This window comes from Balaenoptera borealis (assembly GCF_965194805.1).
Source record: "Balaenoptera borealis genome assembly, chromosome: 1".
Taxonomy (NCBI): Eukaryota; Metazoa; Chordata; class Mammalia; order Artiodactyla; family Balaenopteridae; genus Balaenoptera; species Balaenoptera borealis.
Window position 1 is genome coordinate 98,009,875 of NC_138860.1, and position 22,344 is coordinate 98,032,218.

The 22,344-nt window shown below is 55.6% G+C and overlaps 1 protein-coding gene across 1 annotated transcript; it reads left to right on the forward strand.

Moving 5' to 3' along the window:
- The first annotated feature begins 10,815 nt into the window (after positions 1 to 10,815).
- ALX3 (ALX homeobox 3) lies at positions 10,816 to 21,254 on the forward strand. The gene is made up of 4 exons (XM_082404241.1): positions 10,816 to 11,130; positions 16,330 to 16,646; positions 19,522 to 19,650; positions 20,059 to 21,254. The coding sequence occupies exons 1-4, from the start codon at positions 10,854 to 10,856 to the stop codon at positions 20,365 to 20,367; spliced, it is 1,032 nt and encodes a 343-aa protein (XP_082260367.1). The 5' UTR covers positions 10,816 to 10,853; the 3' UTR covers positions 20,368 to 21,254.
- The last annotated feature ends 1,090 nt before the right edge of the window (positions 21,255 to 22,344 follow it).

The following is a 22,344-nucleotide window of genomic DNA, read 5'->3' on the forward strand; positions in this document are numbered from 1 at the left end:
CTAAATAGTTTATTAACAAATGGAAAATATATAAACACATAACAATTGCCTCTAAGAAAAAACTTATTAAAATCCCCCCGTGTTATTTGCAAGATAAATAGCTGAGACCATATGGGTGAGGGGGAAAGTGGCTGTGTCCTAATTAGCTCTCTGCTCCTGGCAAAAGTTCCCTCTTTAGGCCTCAGTTCCCTCATTTCTAAATGAAGATGACAACCTAGATCAGTGATTCTCAAGCTTTAGTCTGCATCTGTATCACCCGGAAAAAAACTGTTAAAACAAAAATTGCTGGTTCCACCCCAACAGTTTCCGACTTAGTAGGTCTCAGGGAGCATCAATAATCTGCCTTTCTCCCAAGTTCCTAGATGCTACTGCTGCTGGCCTGAGGACCATACTTTGATAACCTTTGGGCTAGATGATGTTTAAACTCCCATCCAGATCTAACACTCTATCCCCATGCCCCTGTATCTCCCCCTCATCCCTTGAGGTGTTTGGAGCCACATAAGAGAGGGCTGATGTTTTCGCACTCAAGCTTGTATCCCCTGTCATCAGTGCAGGATAAATCTCTCGCTGGCCAATAGGGACTGGTCACCCTGCCCACTGAGGAATCCCTGCCCTCTCAGTACACATATTCCAGTTTGAATTAACCCCAGCTGGCTGACTGCAGGGCCTGAATCTCCAACAGTGGCTAATGCTTCTTTCCCTTTGTACCAAGCAGGGCTGGGCCTAATCCTAGCTAAATCTCAAGCAGGCCTTCAGAGGGGTTGGCAAGAGCCCAGGGTACATCTTCAGGCCCCTCGATGTAGCCTAGTATCTGCCAAACACTTGGCCCGACACACACATGCGCACACTCCGTCACACAGAGAACCCCGGTCGTCAGGAGAACTAGTTTTACTTTGATGTACCTCTCGCCGCACATTTGTTTCAGCTCCTCTCCTGGAGCCAGGGCCTTATTTATCTTCTTGGCATGGGTTCTTAGAATACTTCCATTCAGGCAGCAGCAAAATCACTCAGCTCCACTGTTTTACGAAGTTTATCAAACAGCAAAATATCCGGTCTCTTTGTCCAATGGATCTGGTGTGAATGTGCCTACAGAGCTGCCTTTCCCCAGATGCCCTGGGGTCTGTGTGTGGTTATAGATACCCTCTCCTCTGAGGACCCCACGAAATCCAGGGCTTGCCTACTTATGCTGCAAGGGGCCCCCAGAGCAAACGCAGGGCTTCGCGGCATCTTCCCGAATAGGGAGACCCAGCCACCGGTACTCCACATGCGCACGCGCTATGCTCACATCCACCAGCAGAGCCTCAGCCGCCCACAGCGGACTCACAACCCGGCACCTCACCCCCGTGCCCCCTCCCCAGGCCTGGCAGAGCACCCCCAGCCCCAAAGGACGGAGCTGCTTCTAAAATCACCACTGTCATCTCAGTCCTGAAGTTTGGGAGCTTGGTGGAGGGAACCACCTCTCCCGCAGCTGAGGGCTCAGGCCCTCTCCACCCACTTAAAGGCGCCAAGGTCTCGACTCAGAACAAGGTCTCCTCCGCTGCTCTCCCCCCACCTCAATCATCCTGCTTGCTTCCCAGGAATCATCCCCCGGGCTGGGCTCCCTACCTCCGACAGCCCCTGCAGCCTCGAAGCCAGGGCTCTTGGAAAAGCAAGAGAGTCAGTAGCCAGGCCCACTCTCACTCAGCACCTGGGATGCCCCGTGCTGTCACCAGGATGGCACTGATCACAGGGTTCCAGAGTCCAGAAAGTCCACTCGGTGCCCTGCTCCCTCTGCCCCTTAAGGAGATCCCCAACGTCCAGCGGGTAGCCTGGGGCTTTGTAGATGCACTGGCTTTACAGCTGACAACGTGTACTGAGTGAAGGACCCCTTTCAGGATGGAAATCTGGCTCAGAGGTTCACAATGTCCCCTGAAGCCATGTCTCTGTGCCCTGTCTCTGCAGCCCCCATTCTCTGGGCTGCCGATCATCCATACACCCCACCACCCATGTGGCAATAAGTCTGGTCACTCCTTCCCACTAACTACCTCTTCCCTTCAGCCGTCCCTCTTCGTTTCCTCGGCCACACCCCAGTCAGGCCTTAGTCACCTCATGCCTGGACCACTTTCCTACATGCTGACTATGTCCCTTTCTCGTATGTCCCCTGGCTACTTTGGGCAAGTTACTTACACTCTGTGTGCCCTAGTTTTCTCATCTGGAGAAACAATGGTACCTGCCTCATAAGGAATTACATAAGACAATGTACTTAAAAGACCTGGCTCACAGCAGGTGTTCAATAAATGTCAGGTACCATCGTTACTATTATTGTTCTGCTCAAGCTACCGAAATTATATTCCCAAAGCACAGCTCTCATTCTCCTGCTAAATAACAACAACGACGATGACAACGGTAATAATACTAACACTTACTGAACACTTATTATGGGCCAGGCCCTGCTCCAAGTGCCTCTCAATACCCTCCCCACTGCCCAAAAGAAAGTAGGCTCCATATTCTGCATGTGCCACCTTCTGGTGCTGCCCAGCCTATGTGTTGTCATGTCTGCTACTCCTTCACAAAACCCCCTGCAGGAGGCAGCCGAGCTCCCTGTGCCCAGATGCACCCTGCCCACTTGACCCACGCTCAGCAGCTACCCTCCTCTCCATCAGCCCACATTTTCCTGGCCCTTCACATTTTCCTGGGCTGCTCAGAGATCTCCCAGGATTCCCTGAGAGGGGGAATGATCCTTTGCCTTGGTCCTCGGGGTGTGCAGTTGGGAGTCCAGGGTTCGGTGCTAATGTGCTCATGACCACCGCGTGGTGTCCTTCTGCACCTGGAAGTGACCTGGGAGTGCAGCAGCCCCTCCCTGCTCACGTCTGTTCCTCAGCAAGGGCAGCCTGTCTCACCCTTAGCAGTTATCTTAGAGGACTACTGTTCACGTGTCCAAATCTCATCTCCCCAGGAGAAAAAAAATCTCAGAAGAAGGACCCACTCTGGCTTTGGAGTCGGGGTGCATCCCCCCGGCCTGCAATTCTGCCCAGCACGGTCTCTGCCTCACCGAATATTCAGATCTGCTGAATGGCTGGGGCAGGTGCGGCCCTTGTCTGTCTTCGAAGACTCAGGCAGTGTGCCTGCTGGAGATGGTGCAAGCTGACCAGGCCACCTGCCTGGGGGCCTCCCGGTTCTGTCATTTAGGAAGTATGTGGCACCTTGGGCAACTTACTTCATTTCTCTGAGTTCTATATTGTCATCTGTAAAGTAGAAGTTATAATAGCTACCTCCAGAGCAGATTATATGAAATTTTAAAATGTAGAGTGCCTAGTTCAGACCGACCTCACAATGGGCTCTCAACACTATTTCCCCTCCCCATCGCTCAGCTCAAACTCTAAGGCCAGGGTTCCCTCTGCTAAGCTGACAGCAAGGCAAACAGGGAATCTGAATACGCTTCTCAGATGAAAGGTGAGTCTGCTTCCTTCCTTCACCCATGTGAACAAAGAGCCCCCGTGGAGGCCTGATATCAGCTCACAGTACTGAGGGAGCCCCCTAGGAGTTTGCCTGCTGTGACAGCTGAACACTCAGAGTACACAAACATGTATGGTCCCATTTGGGGATCTCCCCAGTCTCCCTCAGGACAGTCAGCATGCCTCTCACTGCCCAGTGGGCTTTACCACTTGCCTGCCAGGCACCCCATCATGCCCCTTGAAGTCCCCTTCTTAACCCATCAATGCAGCCACTCCTCCTGCCCCAACATCCGGCATTAGAGCCTTGCCTTCAGGGTCAGGCAACTTGGGTTGGAACCCGAGCAGCACTCAGCAATGGTGGGATACACAGTGGCACCCAAGGAGCCGCAGTGTGTGATCCTCTCCTACGCAAAATCGGGACTGATTTGTGTGGCCAGTAGAATATGGCAGCAGTAATGGTGTGTGAGTTCCGAGGCTGGGCCATAAACGGCATCTCAGCTTCTACCTTGGTCTCTTGGCTCATTCTCTGTGGGGCAAGCCAGATGCCAGGGTATGAGGACACGCAAGCAGCCACGTGGAAAGGCCCACCACATGGGGCGGAATCGAGGCCTCCCGTCAACAGTCAACACCAACCTGCCAACAATGTGAGCGGGCCACCTTGGAAGCAAATCCTCCGTAGCCTGGCCAATGTCTGACAAGGGGTCATGAGGCACCCCGAGACAGACCACTCAGCCAAGATGCTCCTGGATCCCTGACCCACAGTCACTGACTATTGCTGTTTTAAGCCACTAAGTTTTGGAGTGATTTGTTATGCAGCATTAGATAACTAATACACAGACCAATCTCAGCTTCTTCATTCTGTAAAATGGGAATATTAATACCGACTTTATAACACAGTTAAAGAGGATAGGAGATGGTGTGTGCCTGGCACACTGTAGTTGCTCTGTGAGTGGTGGATACTATTATTATTACCCATCCTGCTCCCTCTCCTTCCCAGGAGACTCCAGAAGAGGCTGGGCAGAGGCCCTTCCATCCCTTTCACTTGCTTTTCTCCCAGTCCCTTGTAAGATTCAGGCCCGGCCTTCATATCCTCTCTTCCTCCAATGCAGGAGCAGACCCTGGGCTGGAGTGGATGTATGTGTGACATGGTGGTGAGCTCCATCCAGAACTCTGGGGTGGGTTCTGCTCACATTTCTAAGGGTGTTCAGTGGTGTGTGTTTGCATTTCCTTTGAAGGGCCCCAAATGTGATAATTACATACTTGTTAGCCCTGTAAAATAACAAATCTGGAATCTACACTCTGGAACCAATGGATTTCCTGCTGAAATGAGTTCAAGGGGTGCCCTGACCAGCATTCCCGGTAAGAGCCCTGCCCCACGAGGTCTTGCAAACCACCTGTCTGCCCACATCCCTCAGTTCCTCTGCCCCTCCGCTCAGCTCTCCACCTCACGGCTCCGGGAGCAGGTGTGCTTTTTTGTTGCTGTTGTTTTCATGTTTTCTTACTATCCGCCCTCTGGGTGTGGCTCCTGCATTCCCGCTTAGCATAGGGAGGCCTTTAGGGCCTGGGGCTTCCTCCTCTACGTCTCCCACTAGCCAATCCAGTGCTTGCAGCTGGGCTTGGCAGATGCTAGGGACTGACACCTGAGGTGCCAGCCTGCCCTCCCCCCAGGCCTTCCCTTGATTCCTGTGGACTCCTCTGCCTTTGTCGGTCTTCCTCCCACCCCACCCTTCCCAAACTCTCTGCCTGCCCAGGCCCCAGCAATATTCAACAAATCCAAGTTCCCCAAACTTGGCTTCCTCTTTCTCACCTCTGGGCTGTTCTCTCTGGAATACACCTTCCCCTGGTTGACCCTCACTCAACTTTCAGGGTTCAACCTGGAAGTGTTCCATGGCCAGCTGCCCCCAGCCCAAGGCTGGGACAGTGCCCGTCTCATGGCCCCCATAGCCCCCTGTGCTCTCCTGCCTCAGCACAACATACCCTGCTATATTACGTGTCTGTCGCTCGGTGTCTCTCCTGCTGGTGTGGAAAAGCCCTGAGAAAAAGTGGTCTGTGTCTCTGAGTCTATCCCCACCGCACAGCCCCACTGTCTGGCACATGGCAGGCATTCAACAAATGCTTGATGACTAAACGAATACATAAAATCAATTGATCAAAGTGTGAAAATTGCCAAGAAGTCTAAACCTGCCCCCCTCTGTTTCACACCAAGAAAGAGTCCATCAAAAACACCCTCACAAAATGACTTCCCCTGGTCCGTGCCGGCACTTGCCTCAGAACCCATTCACCTTCACTCAAAGACAGTAAGGCACACGTCAGGGCAAACCAGACCCTTGGGACACTGCCACATCCCAGACATAGCTCCACCTCGCTGGCCCCTGCCCCATTCCAACCCGACCCGAGGGAGGTGGGTGGAGAAAATGAGCAGACAAATACAGGTTTGGGGGGACTCAGGCTCAAGAAACATCTCTATGAATACTGTTTCATTCATTCCAGAAAAGCTGAACTATGGAATCATTCCTCTCAATTTTCCAGGGGAGAAACTGAGGTACAGACAGGTTAACTGGCTCTCCCAATGAAAGAGATCAAATCGAGAGAAGAGGAAAAACTAGTTCTCTAACTTCCCAGAAATTTTACCCCAAAGCACAGACTTCAGCCTGGATTGTCCGAATGAAAGCCAAGGATTCTGGGTATCCACAGCACAAAGCTGCTGCTTTCTTCCCCCCCCCACCCCCGCCCCCCGCCCCACCCTTCCTTTCTTTCTTTTAAATATCATGGATGAGGAGGAAGTACCGGATCTGAAGGTTTATTTACCATTCCTTAGCCTGACCTTCCAGGAAGAATGTCACTAATGAGAAACAATCTACGTGGGCTCCCCAAACCAGAATTTTCATAGGGATCAATTTAGGATTTCAAAGTCTAAACAGGACAAGGGTAATACTGACTGTCTTGCCTTCAAAGAAAAAAAAAAAAAGCAACTGAGTTTTTCCTGTCTGGAAGGAAGTTTTGTATATGTCAAACAAATGTCAGATCTGAGGTTCCATCTTTCCCGTTGTTCTGACCGCTTTTGGACATCCACTGGGAGAGAAAGGAGCACATTCGCCTTCGTGTGGTGTAGGCTGAGAGAAGTCAAAAAGGAAAGGAAAGCTGAAGTTGGGACTGATGTTTCCCTAGTTCAAGAACTGACCTTACAGTTGAGCCTAGAAGCCAGGAACTCTGCTCTGGAGACCAGATTCCATTCTCATTCACATCCAAATGACGATTTTTTTTTTTCATTGTGGAGGAGACATTTCCATTCCAGCAAAGTTTACACTCCATGAAAGCAGGGGTCATGTCTGTCTTGCTCTCTGCTGTATCCCACTGCCAGCAGATGCCTGTCACATAATAGGTCCTCCTATTAAATGAATGAATGAATGAAACAATCAGTCACTGTAAAACAGTTGCCTAGAAACAGCCAATAAATATCATTTCCTTTTTTTTTTTTTAAATTTATTTTTTGGCTGCATTGGGTCTTTGTTGCGGTACGCGGGCTTCTCATTGCGGTGGCTTCTCTTGTTGCGGGGCATGGGCTCTAGGCATGCGGGCTTCAGTAGTTGTGGCACACAGTCTCAGTAGTTGTGGCTCGCGGGCCCTAGAGCACAGGCTCAGTAGTTGTGCAGGGGCTTAGTTGCTCCGCGGCACGTGGGATCTTCCCGGGCCGGGGCTCGAACCCGTGTCCCCTGCATTGGCAGGCGGATTCTTAACCACTGCACCACCAGGGAAGTCCTTCATTCCCATTTTAAAAGTAGGTTTTCCTCAGCAGGTGGAGACATTTTTTTTACACGATAGGACCCAGAATTGTCTGGATCATCCTATCAGCTCATCTCACTGAGTCTTTGGACACTACATCAGTGACAAAATGCTATTGTAATTCAGCTGGTTATTAAATAGCACGAATGGTGAACTCACAAATTCTCTTAAAACTCTGCCCCACATCTGGCTGTGTTGGTGGGTCGTAAAACCTCTCAGGTGTTAGATGCTCTGTTTCATTTGGTCTCAGCTTAGCAGAAACCACCCTCCACCTACTACTGTCCTGGCCACCACAGCTGGGTATAGCGAGTCTCAATAAACTGTCACTTGGTGATCAGAAAGGCAGCAGCACGGCTCCATCTTGGACTGACTGTCTCCATCCACTCTGGCCTCAAATTCCCTCTCAGGAAGAAGTTCTGACCTTCCTCTGGGAGAAGGAGGGTGTGCATCGAATGATTCCAGCTTTGTTACGTTAGCTGAAGAACGACTGAGAGACAGCTGGTATCAGGTGGGAAACCATGGGTGTGAGCGTAAATTTTGGTTCTGCCACTAAGTGGCTGTATCTACGCTAGACAGATGGCTCCCTTCTGTGGCCTCAGTCTCTCTCTGTAAAACGGGGATAATAACCGTGCCTCCTTCCTGGGGTTGTTGTGAGGGTTAAGTAAATCAATATAGAGAGGATACATTAGATAGTGCCTGGCACACTGTACATACTATGTGTTAGCTGTTGTTATTATCTGTAAAATGAGAGCCCCTATACTTCATGATCTTTCAGCCCTCCTAAGAAGGGAAAACTTAATAACTCTGAGGTTGCATTTTTGTTTTTTCTATGCACCTGCCCAGACCATATATGGATAAAGGTAAGAGTTTGCACTAGTGGTTTAAAAGGAGAGAAGGAAAGGCTCCTCTCAGTACTCTGTTTTGCATGGTCCTGGAAGAAAACCCTCCCAGAGGGGCAACCCCATCTACCTAACCCAACTTAAATGTAATCTGTGATTTCCTGCCACCTCAGTTCAATTGGCAACACCATCTCAGCATGGAAACTGGTTCTGTTCAAAGAGCGGGAGAATGGCAGGAGGAACTTCTGGGCTTGGGAAGGGGTGCAGGTCCCTAGGTCTCTCTGCTCAGCCCCAGATTCTGGCCCCTTCCATCTGGGGTCAGGAGCCTTCCACCAATTCAGTGATGTAACCCAGAAATCTGGGCTGCAGTTTCTGGATCGCTTAATGACAATAATAAGCTCTTAAATGAACACAGCTCATCACAGCCATCAAGATAAGTGCTTCTCAAATATCCCTCGTCCATGTGTGTGGCCCATTTTTATGATGAGTAGACTGAGCCTCAGAACGGTTATCACCGGAGGCAAAACACTTGGCATTTAAGCTAAGCTGCCTTGTTTAGACTGTTGATGATGTTTTTCCTGTGTCATACTTCCATCTTCCACAGTAAGCTGCTTGATTACTTTGTTAAACAGAAGAGGTGTCCTGAATTGACATTAACATGCTCCTAAAAAAGTCAACAATATCGGGCTTCCCTGGTGGCGCAGTGGTTGAGAATCCGCCTGCCAATGCAGGGGACACGGGTTCGAGCCCTGGTCTGGGAGGATCCCACATGCCGCGGAGCAACTGGGCCCGTGAGCCACAAGTACTGAGCCTGCACGTCTGGAGCCTGTGCTCCGCAACAAGAGAGGCCGCGATAGTGGGGGGCCCGCGCACCGCAATGAAGAGTGGCCCCCGCTTGCCGCAACTGGAGAGAGCCCTCGCACAGAAACGAAGACCCAACACAGCCATAAATAAATAAATAAATGATTAAAAAAAAAAAAAAAAAGTCAACAATATCTACAGCCCTGACCCAATATCTGTTATTTTTTAAATTGAGGTATAGTTGACCTACTAACCCAATAACTATTGAAAAACCCTTATTAATGGGCAAAAGTGATCAATACAAGTTGGTTGCCCAGAGCTGGGATCCACTGGATCCTAGAGAATGGATCCCCCTGGTGAGGCCAGAGAGGAAGCTTAATTCCAAGCTAAGCCTCCCTCTTGGCTGGAAATAGCAGCCCCAGGTGCTCCCATCTCACTACCCCAGTCTGCAGTCTGTGATTAGGGGCCCTAATGGCCATAATGCCTCCAATGTGGTGTTTAAACCAATAAGGCTTCAGAGAAGTTATGGTACGTTTAATAATGGCTTAATGACTACTTGTGAGATGCAAGGCTTCTGGTTCCTGTTTGGCCTTGATTTACAGCCCAACTCTGGCTGAGGACAGCCAAGAAACCCCCTCTAAGCCCCCAGCGGAAGAGGGAGGTGTTCACACCAGGGCCCTTGGATTCCTTTAAAAATTGAGAATTCAAATGAAATACAAATGATGTTTGACTCCCCACCCCTCTTGGTAGTCTCTGGAGGCATTGAAAATAAAAATCCGTGTAACCAGACCTAGGGACTCCTCAATCCACTGAAGTAAGCAGGGTCCTAGGGCCCTTGGGTATTTCTTCCCAGATCTTAGGTAGGGTGGAGGTTGTTTCACTTTTCGGAAATTCTAAGCTACTGCTTTAGTCCTCTGCTTCCTTTTGGCTAGGGAGACCCAACTCTTAGGAGACATGGTTCCTACCTTGGCCTCCTTCCAAAGTGGCAGGCCTGGGGCAGCAGAGCCCCAAGGTCTGAGCTGCAGACAGCCTCTCTCCAGTGGTTCCCCAGGCACTTCCAGATCATTTGCCCACGAAAAGTCATTCACTCCCTGCCTGCTGTTCAAACACAAAACCCTCTAGGTATTCCTCCACCTGCTCCTAAGGTGACCTCTGCTGGACTCTGTTCAGTCCTGAGCTGCCTCTGGGGGCCCCCCTGTCTGCTCTGGCCCTGCCTCTGCTTCTGAAACCCACCAGGAATATACAGAAAGACTATGAGGATTGACTCTGTCCAACCTCCACAGTCAGATGAGGACACTAAGTGGCTAGTTCAAGCCTCCACAGCTAAGTAATGATCGTGCCCAGCTCCCAGCCCCCATTGCCAGATAAGAGCTGTTTCCACACAACACTCCCAATGACTCCTCTCCCCGAAACAAGAGCTCTCTAACGGAGGTGTTTTTGCTGGAGGCAAGTTTTTCCAACTCCCGGTAAAGAGAGTTAGATAAAGTCCCAGCCCAGCCCCTACCTGCTGCCTGGCCATTATCCCAGGCTAATGTCAGGAGACCAGGCCTAAAAGTATTTGTTGGGGGTGGAGGTGGTCTCTACCCCCGAACTGCCTCACCCCTCCAGGGTCAAGAGCCTCCGGGCCAGATATCAGGGCCAAGGGTGCTGTTCTAAACAAGGGACTCACCAAGATGGGCAGACAAAAGGGACCCTGCCTTCGAGAGGGGGTGCTTTCCTCCCCCTCTCCAACTGCTTCTGATACCGCGACTGGAGTGAATCAGGGGGCTCCCGGGCTCCGAGGGGTTAACCCGCGCGGGGCCGCACGTGACGTGGATGGTTCCAGCATTAAGTCAGAGTGCGGCCCCCTCCCCTGTCCCCCGCCCCCCGCGGCGCGCGCCGCTCCCGGGGGCTCCGCGCCCCCGCGCCCAGGTCCCTCCCCCTTGGCGGGCGCTCACAGGCCGCGCGGGCAGCGCGAGCCCCGGAGCCCCCGGCGGCCTGTGCGCCCCGAGCCGGCATGGACCCGGAGAGCTGCGCGCCTTTCGGCGTGGGGCCCGGGCCTCGCCCCTACGCGGCCGCCGGGGATGAGCCTCCGGGCCCCCAGGGAACCCCGGCCGCCGCGCCTCACCTGCACCCCGCGCCACCCCGCGGCCCGCGGCTGACCCGCTTTCCGGCCTGCGGGCCCCTGGAGCCCTACCTCCCGGAGCCGGCCAAGCCGCCCGCCAAGTACCTGCAGGACCTCGGCCCCAGCCCGGCGCTCAACGGCGGCCACTTCTACGAGGGCCCCGCGGAAGGTAAAGCGCGGCGCGGGGCGTAGCGCGCAGCCCCTACCAGCTCTCCGTCTTCCACCCCCGGGCCCGCAGGGGCCTCCCCGCTTCCCTCTCCCGCTCGCCTATTCTTAACTTTTTACCTCTCTCGCCCTTCGCCACGGCTCCCTCTGAAGCCGGACCGGCGCTGGTCCCGGCCGGGCGAAAGCCAGCGCGGTGCGGGAGGCAGAGCCACGCGTGCCTCTGGTGGCGGGAATGGGAGGCGGGAGGTCGAGAGAGGGTGGAGTGGCGACGGCCCGGGGCCCACTCGGGCCCGAAGGCGGCCGGAACCGGGAAAGAGAGATCGTGCTTGGCCGGAGTTAGGCTGGAACTGACACCGACCCCGAAGCCCGGACCGGGCCCAGGGCCCGGGCGCTACACTTAACTCTTGGCCCCGATGCGGGGAGAGAAGCGCGGCTTTTGTGTCTGGCGCCCGCTGAGGGCCCTGAGGCGGGCCCCGACCTACATTGGCCACGCCGGGACTCAGCCGAGGGCTGCGGCCTGGCCTCCCCGGGAAAGGCGCTGCTGCCTGCGCCTTAGGCGCTCGGCGCAGTGGCCGCGGCTAGTGCCGCAGTGCCGGGGCCGTTCTCAATACGGAATAACTGTGTTCTTATTTCCCAGACTAACCTGGCCTCCCCGTCGTTATGCACGGCGATGGCCGCCCTTCTCGCAGTCTTGGCTTCCTCGCACTGGATCGTCACCGCGGGGCCGTCGGGAGCGGGCCTAACCCCTGGGTGCCTCCGGCTCCTGGGCCGGTGCCCTATTCGCTAAGGCCAGTTGGACCGCGCCGTCTCCCAAGAACGCGCCTGAACTCCGGGGCCTGGCGGGCGGGTTCGCAACCCCGCTGCCGCCCGCTGCACCGGCTGACCTGTGGAAATGTCGGTGCCCGCGCCCGCCTCATCTTTGCTGCCACATCCCGCAGCTTAGGCCCAGAGCTGGATCCTCCGAGATCGGCTGCAACCCGCCTCCGCCCCGCTGGCGCCTCGCGGGCCTCCTCGGAGAGGCCAGGCAGCTCGGGCCTTCGCCCAGTCGGGGCGGTGGGAATGTGTAGGGGAGGGCTGGGAGGTGTGTGGGGGTCAGCGGAGGAAATGAGCGAGTCCGCGGAGCTTCGTGTCTGTGCCCTTTGAAAGAGGCTCTCCTGATAAAAACCACAGTTGGGACTTAATGAGAAGCAGTTGGCCTGGCTCCTCTGATCCCAGCCAGACGGCGGCGGCCGCGCAGCGCCGTGAGCACCGCCGGGGACAGGTACCCGGCCTGGCTTGGCGCGCCGCGTCCGGCAGGACCCACCCTGCAGGTCCGCGTCCCTGCTGGGCGCGACGGATCCCGCACGGACCGCCAGGATCGCGACCGGCCCCGGCCCCGGCGCCGAGCAAACTACGGAGAGCGCTGGAGCAGAACGAGCGGCGGGGAGGAATCTAGCGACGGCGAGGGTGTTAACAACGAAATGCGTGGAAAGAAACCCAAAAAGTGTAAACAACCACCAAAAAGAGGGAAAAGGAAATTGGACAAAACAACAGAGGAGAGAGGAAAGAAGGAGAGCTAAAAGGCGGTCGGCGAACTGGGCAGAACGGAAAGGAATAAACGAACGAATGAAAAAAAGAAAGCAAGGGGAGGATCGAACGAAGCGGGTAAATGGAGAAGGAGGGAACGGAGGAAGAGAGAAGCAGCAGACAGACAATACGAAAGAAAAAAAGGACATCCTGAAAGAGTAGAAAATAGCAAAATGGGAACAAGTGGGAGAAGGAAATTAACGATTCCAATTGAGCAGAGGACAGACCAAACGAAAAGGAGGCGCGGCGGGTGCGAGCCGAGACTGGGTAGAGACCCCGGCCGCCACTGGCCTCCCCAGTGCCCTGGCCTGAACTCGGCAGGCGGGCGGGTGGCCTGCGTCCCTGTGGCAGAGCTGGGCTGCTAGGGAGGGACAGCCCCGGGGACTGGGGCCGCGCGGTCTGCTTGGTGGGAAATGTTGGTCAAAGGGGGAACCCGCTTAATTTCTTGGCTTTTAAAATAACGAGCTCCGAGCGTTTCCAGTTCAGACCAGTGAGCGCGCAGCTGCGCCCATCTGCTGCGCGATCCTTGCGAGGCCGGGCAATTGCGCGCTCGAGAGCCTGGCACGGCGCTCCTCTCCAGCCCTTGGCCGCCCTGTGCGGAGAGCGCCCAGCCCCGGTCTGCCCCGCGGTCGCGTCCTGGCGGCGCCAGCCATCTTCGCGCCCTCAGCGCGTGGCTGCTCAGAGGGACGGAGAAGTGCCTGGCTCTTCCTGCTCTGCCGGGGTCTGTCCCCTAGCTTGGCTTCTTGATCTCGGAACGCGCCCGCCGCCGCTGAGGCCCTGAGCCAGATAACCAGGCTGACCGTGGTCTCCGGGCCGGCCGCGGACTTCGAGAAGAGTCCTCAGCCGTTGGCCCCGGCTGAGGCCTCTAGGGCAAGACTGGGAACCTCGAGGGAGAGCACCAAGGCCCCACTGGGGGTTTACAAACGGCGTGTAGGTCCACACCAGCTTCGGATATTCAGCCGGAGCAGCGGAAGCCCAGGCTTCAGAGAGCTCTGCGGGTCGCTTGGGAAAGGGCGCGCGCGCGGAGCAAGGCTGCCGCGAAAGCTGAAAGCCGGATGGCTGGTCCTGCGGCGTCGATGGACGCCATCCATGGGGCCAGCGGGGCTCCCGGTAGGCAGCCCGAGCTGTGCGGCTCCCGACCTGCCAAGGCTTCGAGGCAGCCGCTAGGGGTTCTGGCAGCCCCCCGCGTGGGGGAGTGCACGGGGTGTGAGAGCCGAGTCAGGGACAGAGCTCTGCTGGTGCTCCTCCTGACTCTTGTCTTTCAGGCCCAACAGACTGCTGCTGCGGTTCCGCGGTTGTGCAGGCCACGGACACCCCAGTGCTGAGCTCCGAGGCTTCCTATCTCCAACAGGAGCACTACCCTCTTAATCACCCAGTGTCCCCACCAGGCGCAAGTGACTCCTGTACAGAGCCTGTGCACGTCTTAAACACGCTCCGGGCTTACAGTGCATCTTTCCCCTGATAAGCTTAGATTCCAACTGCTGGCTTCTATTGCTGCTCTGCCTTTCTTTGATCGCTGCCCTTCGTTTAGCCCACCTCCATCTCTTTTCTCCTCTGGGCCTTGCTCCTCAGGAGGCTGCTTGGTGTTCTATGAGGCATGCCCCTGTCTCCAAAGTGGGGGGTTGCTGCCCTTACACTGGAGTCCTCCAGGCGGATGGAGGTTCCAGGACAATGGCAATGAAAAGGGAAGAAGTTCTGTGGTCCTCTGAGAGGGCTGCAGAATGGGCAGTCCTGGGAGGCCGACTCCCAGGAGGCCAGCAGGGGCCGGCAGGCTTGGCTCTTTTTTTGGATAGCTATTCTGAGACGGCCTGCTGCATTTTCATCCTTTACCCTGGTAGCTGGGTGGCTTAAGGTCAAGAAGGCAAGTCCCAGAGCTCCAGGTCTGATCACTTCCAATCTGGGCAGATCCTATTGAGACAGTCACTGAGGGCCCAAGAGGCAGATGAGCAAGCCCCAGAGCTTTGGGGAGCCCTCTGCAGTGACATCAGTGCTCCTCTGACCCCGTCCCTGAGACACCCTCGCCCTTTTCTGCCTGGAGTCCAGCTGTCCCTCCCTCTGAATCCAAGATACCGAGACCCCTCCCTCTCAGGCCTGCTGTGTGTACAGTGCCCCCTCCCAGTCTCCCTGGTCTTCCTGACCATTTAAAATTATTTGGTTCAACTTCCATTGAGTCCTCCTTCCTCAGGTCCTACCAGGTGGAACTACCCCAGAACCAAAATGTGTTGCCCAGGAATAGAAGTCAGGGACTGAAGCATTTTCCCCACCTATGCTCCACCTGAATTATGAAAGAAGCCTGGTGTCTGGGCTGTCACTATGCACCGGCCTGAGGGCAGGCCCTCCCTGACTCTCCCCAGCCTCCAGGACACACTCGTGAAGCGTAGCTTATTTCACAGCCTGGGTGGTCCTGGGAGGTCACCCACCACCTTCCAGCTTGGGGGGACCTCGCCCAACTTGTCCTCCACAGGCAGACAGGAACCCGTCAGACCCAGAACCCCAGAGCCCATCTCTCCAGTTCTATCCCTGCCCCCCACCCCCCACCCCCCAAGCTGTGATCCCAGCACTAAGTCCTGGGAAAGAAACTGCCTCTTGGTGCCAGCTCGCTGGGCCTCCTGGGGGCCAGGCCCCCACTGGGGATGGGCCTGGGGCCAGGGAAGAGGCTGTGTGAATCAGTGGGGCATCTTTGTGGCGCTGCTTCTGCCATCCCAGAGGACTGTTAAGAAGAGATTTCATGGCGACGCTGCTGGGGGTCCTTGCCAGAGGGAGAGGGTGGGGTGATCAGGGTGACCTATTTTTCACCATGCCCCAGTCGTGGTAGAGCTCCATCAAGTTTCCTGAGTGAGGGCTAGCACGTCAGAGTGGGGCTGCTTGTTAATCGTGGGCAATGGGGGAGCCGTCAGAAACTCCTGGGGAGGGGAGGGGCAGACGATGACACCAATGATGGGCTATGGAACTGTGCCCTGTTTCCACACTGTCCCCTACCTCTCCTTCTCCGAGCATAGCCTGTCTCCTATCTCCTGCTCTCTAATGCTGGAGCTTAAGTCCTTGCCCAAACATCAGTATTTTCAGAGGAATCTGACAATCCTTCTTGAAGCTTCTTTGCCCCATCTTGCCTTTCACACCCCAGGGCAGGGGGATTTGACATTGTCCTGAGACTTGGGGTTCAGAGAATAAGGCCCAGCCAGATCAGCCAAAGGTGGTCTGAGTATCCCTGTCCCTATCCAGTCCTGGAGCAGAGGCGTGGGCATGGGAGCCAAGGCCTGCAGAGTCAGGGGCAAGGAGGCCACCCCCTCTTCCCGCCCCTGTGCTAGGCCCTGCCATGGCATCAATCCTGGCACCTCCACGCCCTGTGGGACGCGCCACCACAGAATACTTCCCCGAAATGAACCCCCCTCCGTCCCCAGCAGATCCGCCCAGACCACAGAGCACATGGTTCCCCAGGGCCCCCTCCCCAGCTGGAGGCTCAGCAGGCAGGCCTCCGAATGCCAGGCTCCCTTGAAGGGTGGCTGCCAGGAGGACGGGAGGAAAAAGGAAGGGGGAGGCGGGGACTGAAGCGTCAACGTTCTTCCCCCTCCCTCTATTCCACCCACAAAACCCCCCGGTTCGGTTTCCATCCTCCTTTTTGTGTTTTCCATTGCAGCTGAGGAGAAGGCCTCCAAAGCTGCCAGCTTCCCCCAGCTGCCCTTGGACTGCCGAGGGGGCCCCCGAGACGGGCCCTCTAACTTGCCAGGCTCCCCAGGCCCCTGCCTGGCCAGCCTGCGTGTCCCTCTGTCCCCGGGACTCCCTGACTCCATGGAGTTGGCCAAGAACAAGAGCAAGAAGCGCCGTAACCGCACGACCTTCAGCACGTTCCAGCTGGAGGAGCTGGAGAAAGTCTTCCAGAAAACCCACTACCCTGATGTGTATGCCCGGGAGCAGCTGGCTCTGCGCACGGACCTCACCGAGGCCCGGGTACAGGTGAGGGCACTCCGGCCACAGGGCTCTCTGGCTGCCTCAACCATCCAGACCATAAGCCGGGCCACGGAGGGGCTGGGAGAGGTGGACGCTGGCACCACACAGAGTCGGCCTGCCCCCGGCGGCCCTCCTGGGCTCCCCTCCACGCCCTGCTCTGCTGCAGCCACAGGCTTGCGGCCCAAGTTGAGGCTCCTGCATGGGATGGGGGTGACAGGCTCCTGGAGTCAAAAGACCTGTATGGGAGTCCTAACTCTGCCACTTCTAGGTGACCAGGTGACTTGGGGCATGTCACTGAATCTCCGTCTTGGTTTCCCAATTTAAGAAAAGGGAATGATAGTACTACCTGCATAAGGAGAATCTTTGAGGATCACAGATGTGTGCATTTTGGAAGACGTGAAATGCTAAAACACGAATCAGGGCTTCTCCCAAGGTAGCTGCCCAGAGTGGGGAGGGTCCCTGCCAGGGGGTCTCAGGATCGGTGATGCTTAAAGCCATCCTGAACCAGTGACCTCAGTCCTGCCAACTCCCAGACTGTGGCTGGGAGAGCCTGTCCGGGAGCCCCTGCCCACAACAAACTCTTCCCCAACAGAAATCAGGCCCCGGGGCGGGATGGGGCTGTTGCCAGCTTCACTAGGGTGGAGCCCAGCCTGTGTAGATGGGGTGGGAGGATGGAGGAATGCTGGGAAAGGAAGAAGGGAAGGGAATCCATGTCCAAGGCATGCTGGAAGTGAGCAAGAACATGAAGGTGGCAGACAGGAGGTGGGGATGGAAAAGGAGGCTTCAATAAGAGTCTGGCCCAAGAGGAAGATGGTCACTGCTGCCTTGCTCTGAACCTGCTTGATATGCAGCAGGCTCCCTGACGCCAAATAAGAGGCACCGGGAGAAGGGTTGGGTTTGGGCCTCTTGGGAAAGGTGAGGAGGTGACCTCTAAGCAGAGGACAGTCCCTCTCCCGGCAGAGGAGACTCAGTAGGGGCAGAGCTCACGCTTATCACAATCTGGGTGGGGCCCCTCCAGAGGCTCCGAGGGCACTGGGGCAGGGGCCAGCTCTGGCAGAATGTGGGAACCAGCAGTCAGTCTATAAAGGGGCCAGCTGCGGCCTAGCAGAGAAGGCCCTGCAGCTGGATTCAACATCGGATCAGAGGGAGTTGGGCTGTTTCGCCTTCTCTGCTGGGTCTTCCTGCTTCCATGTTCCTACCAGGTGGAACCCAAAACAGACTTCCAGAACTGTTCCCCAGGGCTCCTCAGGGCCTGGGGCCATCAGGGTAAGAGGCCCAGCATTCAAGGTAACCCCAGACCACATAAGCCGTAGAAGTCCCAATGTCACCTATCCAGACACCCCAGCGGGCCTTAGTGGGGGTGGGGGGACTCTGAATAGCTGCCCCGGTGCAACTGCTTTGGGGAAGCGGAGCACACTTCCCCCACTGCTCTTCTAGGCCTTTTCAACCCTAAAAGCGTGGAGGCGTGGCCACAAGGCCCCCCAGACCTAGTCTAGAAGCTTCCGTGATGACTGAAGCCCAAGAGTAGGGATGCTTGGCAGACGCATGACACCACCCATAGACCTCACCCCGTTGGGAGGAATAAGGGGACCACACGGGACAGTGCAGGGGGCAGGTTCAGAGCGAGGAGGGGAGAGCGGGTGGTGACAGGGAAGAATTCCCAGAAAAGTGATCAGCAACTCCAGGCTCTTTCATCTCCTGCAGGGGAGGGAGAGTGGGGAAAGGAGAGCCGGTTGCGGGTCCTTCCTCAGCCTCGCCCCAGGCCTGCTCTGGGATCCTGCTTGCATGAGAGGCGGTGTGGGGAGTGAGGGACTCAGGTAGGGTTACTTTTACACGCTCGCAGCTTCTTTTGTTGTGGCTCCCAGCTAAATCCCTGGAAAGCAGGAGGATTTTTTGGGTTTGGTTTGGTTTTGATATTGCCAATGTCCAGCCTAGAGCCTGACACATAAAAGTTTATTATATGATAGAAATACACAATACGTGCACCAATACGCATAGGGCACATACCAGATGACAAATCCACCCCAGATATGTGCACAGCACACGGGTATGCCATCCCACCCGCCAAGAGCTCACAAATGAATGGGAAAGGCAGATTCCAAAACAGATAATGGTAGTGGGATGTGGTAAGTATAATGAGAGCAATGCTGGGGTATTTAGGAAGTCCAGTGGAGGGTGCCCAGCTCAGATGTATGGGGGGGATGGGTAGCGCAGGCAGGGAAAACGTGGGCAAAGGCAGGAGGAGCAAGATAGCAGAGTGTTTTAGAGGCGAGCTGGGGTGAGAGGCAGCTAAGAAGAATTGAGAAGAATTGAGTGTTGTTGCCTGACAGGAGTTGAGGCTGTGGGGAGGGGCAGGGGTCAGTGCCAAGGGGCCTTGTGAAGGAGCTGGGCTCTAGGCCGAGGTCTCCCGGGAACCACTGAGAGTTTAAGCAGAAGCAGGACAGGACCCGAACAGAAATATCTTTAAGATTTCTCAGATGCGGTAAGGTGGGACCACTGGGAAAGAGATGAGGCAGGGGGGCTAGAAACCCAACATATGTGTACTGGTCCAGGGCCTCTGAGGCCACGGACCCCAATGATACCCTTACCAGACACAGCCAGGCTGGAGAACCAGAGAGTGACTCAGCCCCGGGAGTGGGGGAGGGCCTATGGGGCCAATAAACCCGCTCTGGGCTTGGGCCTCTCTTAGGCCCCATCCCAGCTCCCTCCCTGGCCCTGAGGATGATGTGAATTTATAAGTTCCTGCAACTCAAGATCCTCCAGCCTGGAGCCAGCTCCCCACCACCCCACAGGAGGATGCAACCATCAACTCTCTCCCCAGTGGGCTCCACGCCTCAGGGCTGCTTTATCACCCCCTCAACCTCTCCCAACCTGCCCCCAGGTCTGGTTTCAGAACCGCAGAGCCAAGTGGCGGAAGCGTGAGCGTTATGGGAAGATCCAGGAGGGGCGGAACCCCTTCACGTCTGCCTATGACATCTCCATGCTGCCCCGAACCGACAGCCATCCCCAGGTGAGACCCCTCCCCACCCAGACTCGGGGCCTGGCAATTCCATGGGGAAGCCAGCAAGAGTGTGAACTGTGGCCCCAGGGAGACCTGGAGCAGCATTAGGGCTCCAAGTGATTGTGGGTAAATCCCTTCTTCCTCTGCAAAATGGGCTTTTACCAGTCTCATGATGTATGCAGAGCAGTTGGTACAAAGGAATCACTAGAGGAAATCTCATTTTGAGATGTAATGGCAGGGGCCTTCTGAGATGCCACTGCAAGTGTTGGGGGTAGGAGGGAGCAGATTCTAGACCGGGACCAAGTGGAGTTTTCTTGTAAAGTTTCTGGAGCCATAAGGGCAATGAGAGAGTCCCTAGGTAAGGAGGCCCCCCAGGCTCCTGATTCATGGGCTTTCTTTTTCTCTCTCTCTTTTCAGCTGCAGAACTCCCTGTGGCCCAGTCCAGGGTCTGGGAGCCCCAGGGGGCCCTGCCTTATGTCTCCAGAGGGCATCCCCTCCCCATGCATGTCTCCATACTCCCACTCTCATGGGAATGTGGCTGGCTTCATGGGGGTACCAGCCTCTCCTGGAGCCCACCCTGGCATCTACTCCATCCATGGCTTTTCCCCTGCCCTAGGGGGCCCCAGCTTTGAGCCCTCCCCGGATGGCGACTATAAGTCTCCAAGCCTCATCTCACTCAGGGTGAAGTCCAAGGAGCCACCCAGCCTGCTGAACTGGACCACATGATCTGTCACGTGGACATGCAGACTGAGCTGCCCAACCCCGTTTCTGTTTCCAGCTGCTCCCACCCCACCCCGGCCTGGATGCCAGAGAGGACACACCTCTGCCTCCAAGGCCCAGATGGTTCCTGGAGGCCCCGGCAGAGCAGCTGGGACCCTCAGGCTTCCGCAGGGAACAAGCTACAGAATCTTTTCTGTTAGAATAAGGTGAGGTTGCCCAGGAGAAAAGGGGCTTCAAAGCAGGTAGGACTCTTCCTACCACACACTGGGTCCCCTCCCCCAAACCCTGGGCCAGAGGGAGAAAGATACTGCCCTGTTTCCTTCAGACTTTGTCTGAGTTTAACTGTCATCCCTCCAGCTGAAACAACTTAACTGGCACTTCATTCAGGGAATGCAGGAAAATGGGAGGACGAAACAGGTTGAACTGGGCGGCGCTCCCTGCCTCTTAGGGGAAACCAGTCTTGTATGACAACCTAGGGCCGGCCTCACTTCCCCCTCCCACCACAAGGGGGCGTGCACCCAGCGTCTGGCACTGACAAGGGCCTGTAAACTGGAGGTCAGTGTAAAAGGTACCCCTTCTCCCCTGCTCAGCCATCTCTACTCTTGACCTGCAACATGTGCCCCCTCCTGCAACATGCTATGGAGTCCTCTTCCCCCTCCAAGGGGCAGAAATTCCACCAGAAACCACCAAATATTTGGATTCTCTTCCATGAGATCAGGCCAGAGCAATGCCATGGAAACCTTAGGCTCCCTTGGTTTACTCACTGACTGTTGGTAAGAATAAAACAGATTTCCACAGACTCAGCCCCTGAGATTCCAAACCCCACTTTTGTAAAGGTACTTTTGTAAAAAATGTGCTGCCCAGCATAATAATAAAAGTGGCAGTATTTTTTATACCAGGTGATTGTGTATCCTCAGGGTTTGGCACTTGGTTGCTCTAAGGCTGGTCTGTGCCTGGGGTCCAAGCAGGGATCCTAGAGGCTAGGGGAAGATGGGCCTGCGGCCAGCCCTCAATGTGTGCCATGCCTGGCTCTGTCACCTGCTCGGGGTCCCTGTGGCTTCGGCTGGTACAAGGAGGAAGGGAAAAGCCCAGCTCTAGGGTTGCTGGGCTCATCTGGAAGGGAAAATTCGGCATGGGAAGGGGCGTGAGAGAGCTGAAATAAGCTTGTGGCCGAACTGACACTGGAGGGGAGATGGAACAGAAGTCCAGGAAGCCCACTGAGTGTTCTGAGCTCCCCTAGGCTGGGACCACAGAGTAGTGGGGGTGTGGCCATTCCCTGCTCCCAGACGCCCAGGAGCATGTCTGAGCTGTAGGGCAGAGACGAAAGCCAGGACTCTTTCTTGTGGTTTCAGAGTATTACCCATTCTATCCTTCATCCCCGCTTTCTGCCTTATCTTCCTGGAAGGCAGGAAAGAAGCAGGCCTGGCCCTCCCACCCTCCCAGTAAACACAACCACATTGCTCAGAGCAGCTCAGCCTCAGCTAGCAGCCCAGCTCCCCGACCCCGGGCCTCCTCCTCCAGGCCCAGAGAAACCCAAGCACACAAAGATTCCAGTGGCCAGGGCCGTGCTTCTTCCCAAGGAGAGTGCAAATCCATCAGATCGGATTTACCAGCCAAGACAGTCACTGTGGCAAGGCCCAAGCATCACCCAGAGGAAACCAGTGTCCTCCTTCTCTTCCCTTCCCTTCATTTGAGGGCCTGGCTTCTGAGGTCCAGGTGTGAGCCCCATGTGCACCAGGAAGGGAAGAGTCTGGGCAGTACGGAGAGGCAGCCCCAGCTACTGCTGATGAACAGAACCACCTTCGCCCAGCTGGTCAATAATGAACTGGGGTACAAACCCACACTTCTAATTCCAGGGCTAAGAGAACTGCACTAGAAGTTTCTTCACCCAAGGAGTGGCCAGCAAAATTTTGGACTTTTTGTCTCACAAAAGTTAAGAGAGATGCAGAGAGAAAGATTAGTTTGTTCTACAAATATTGAGTG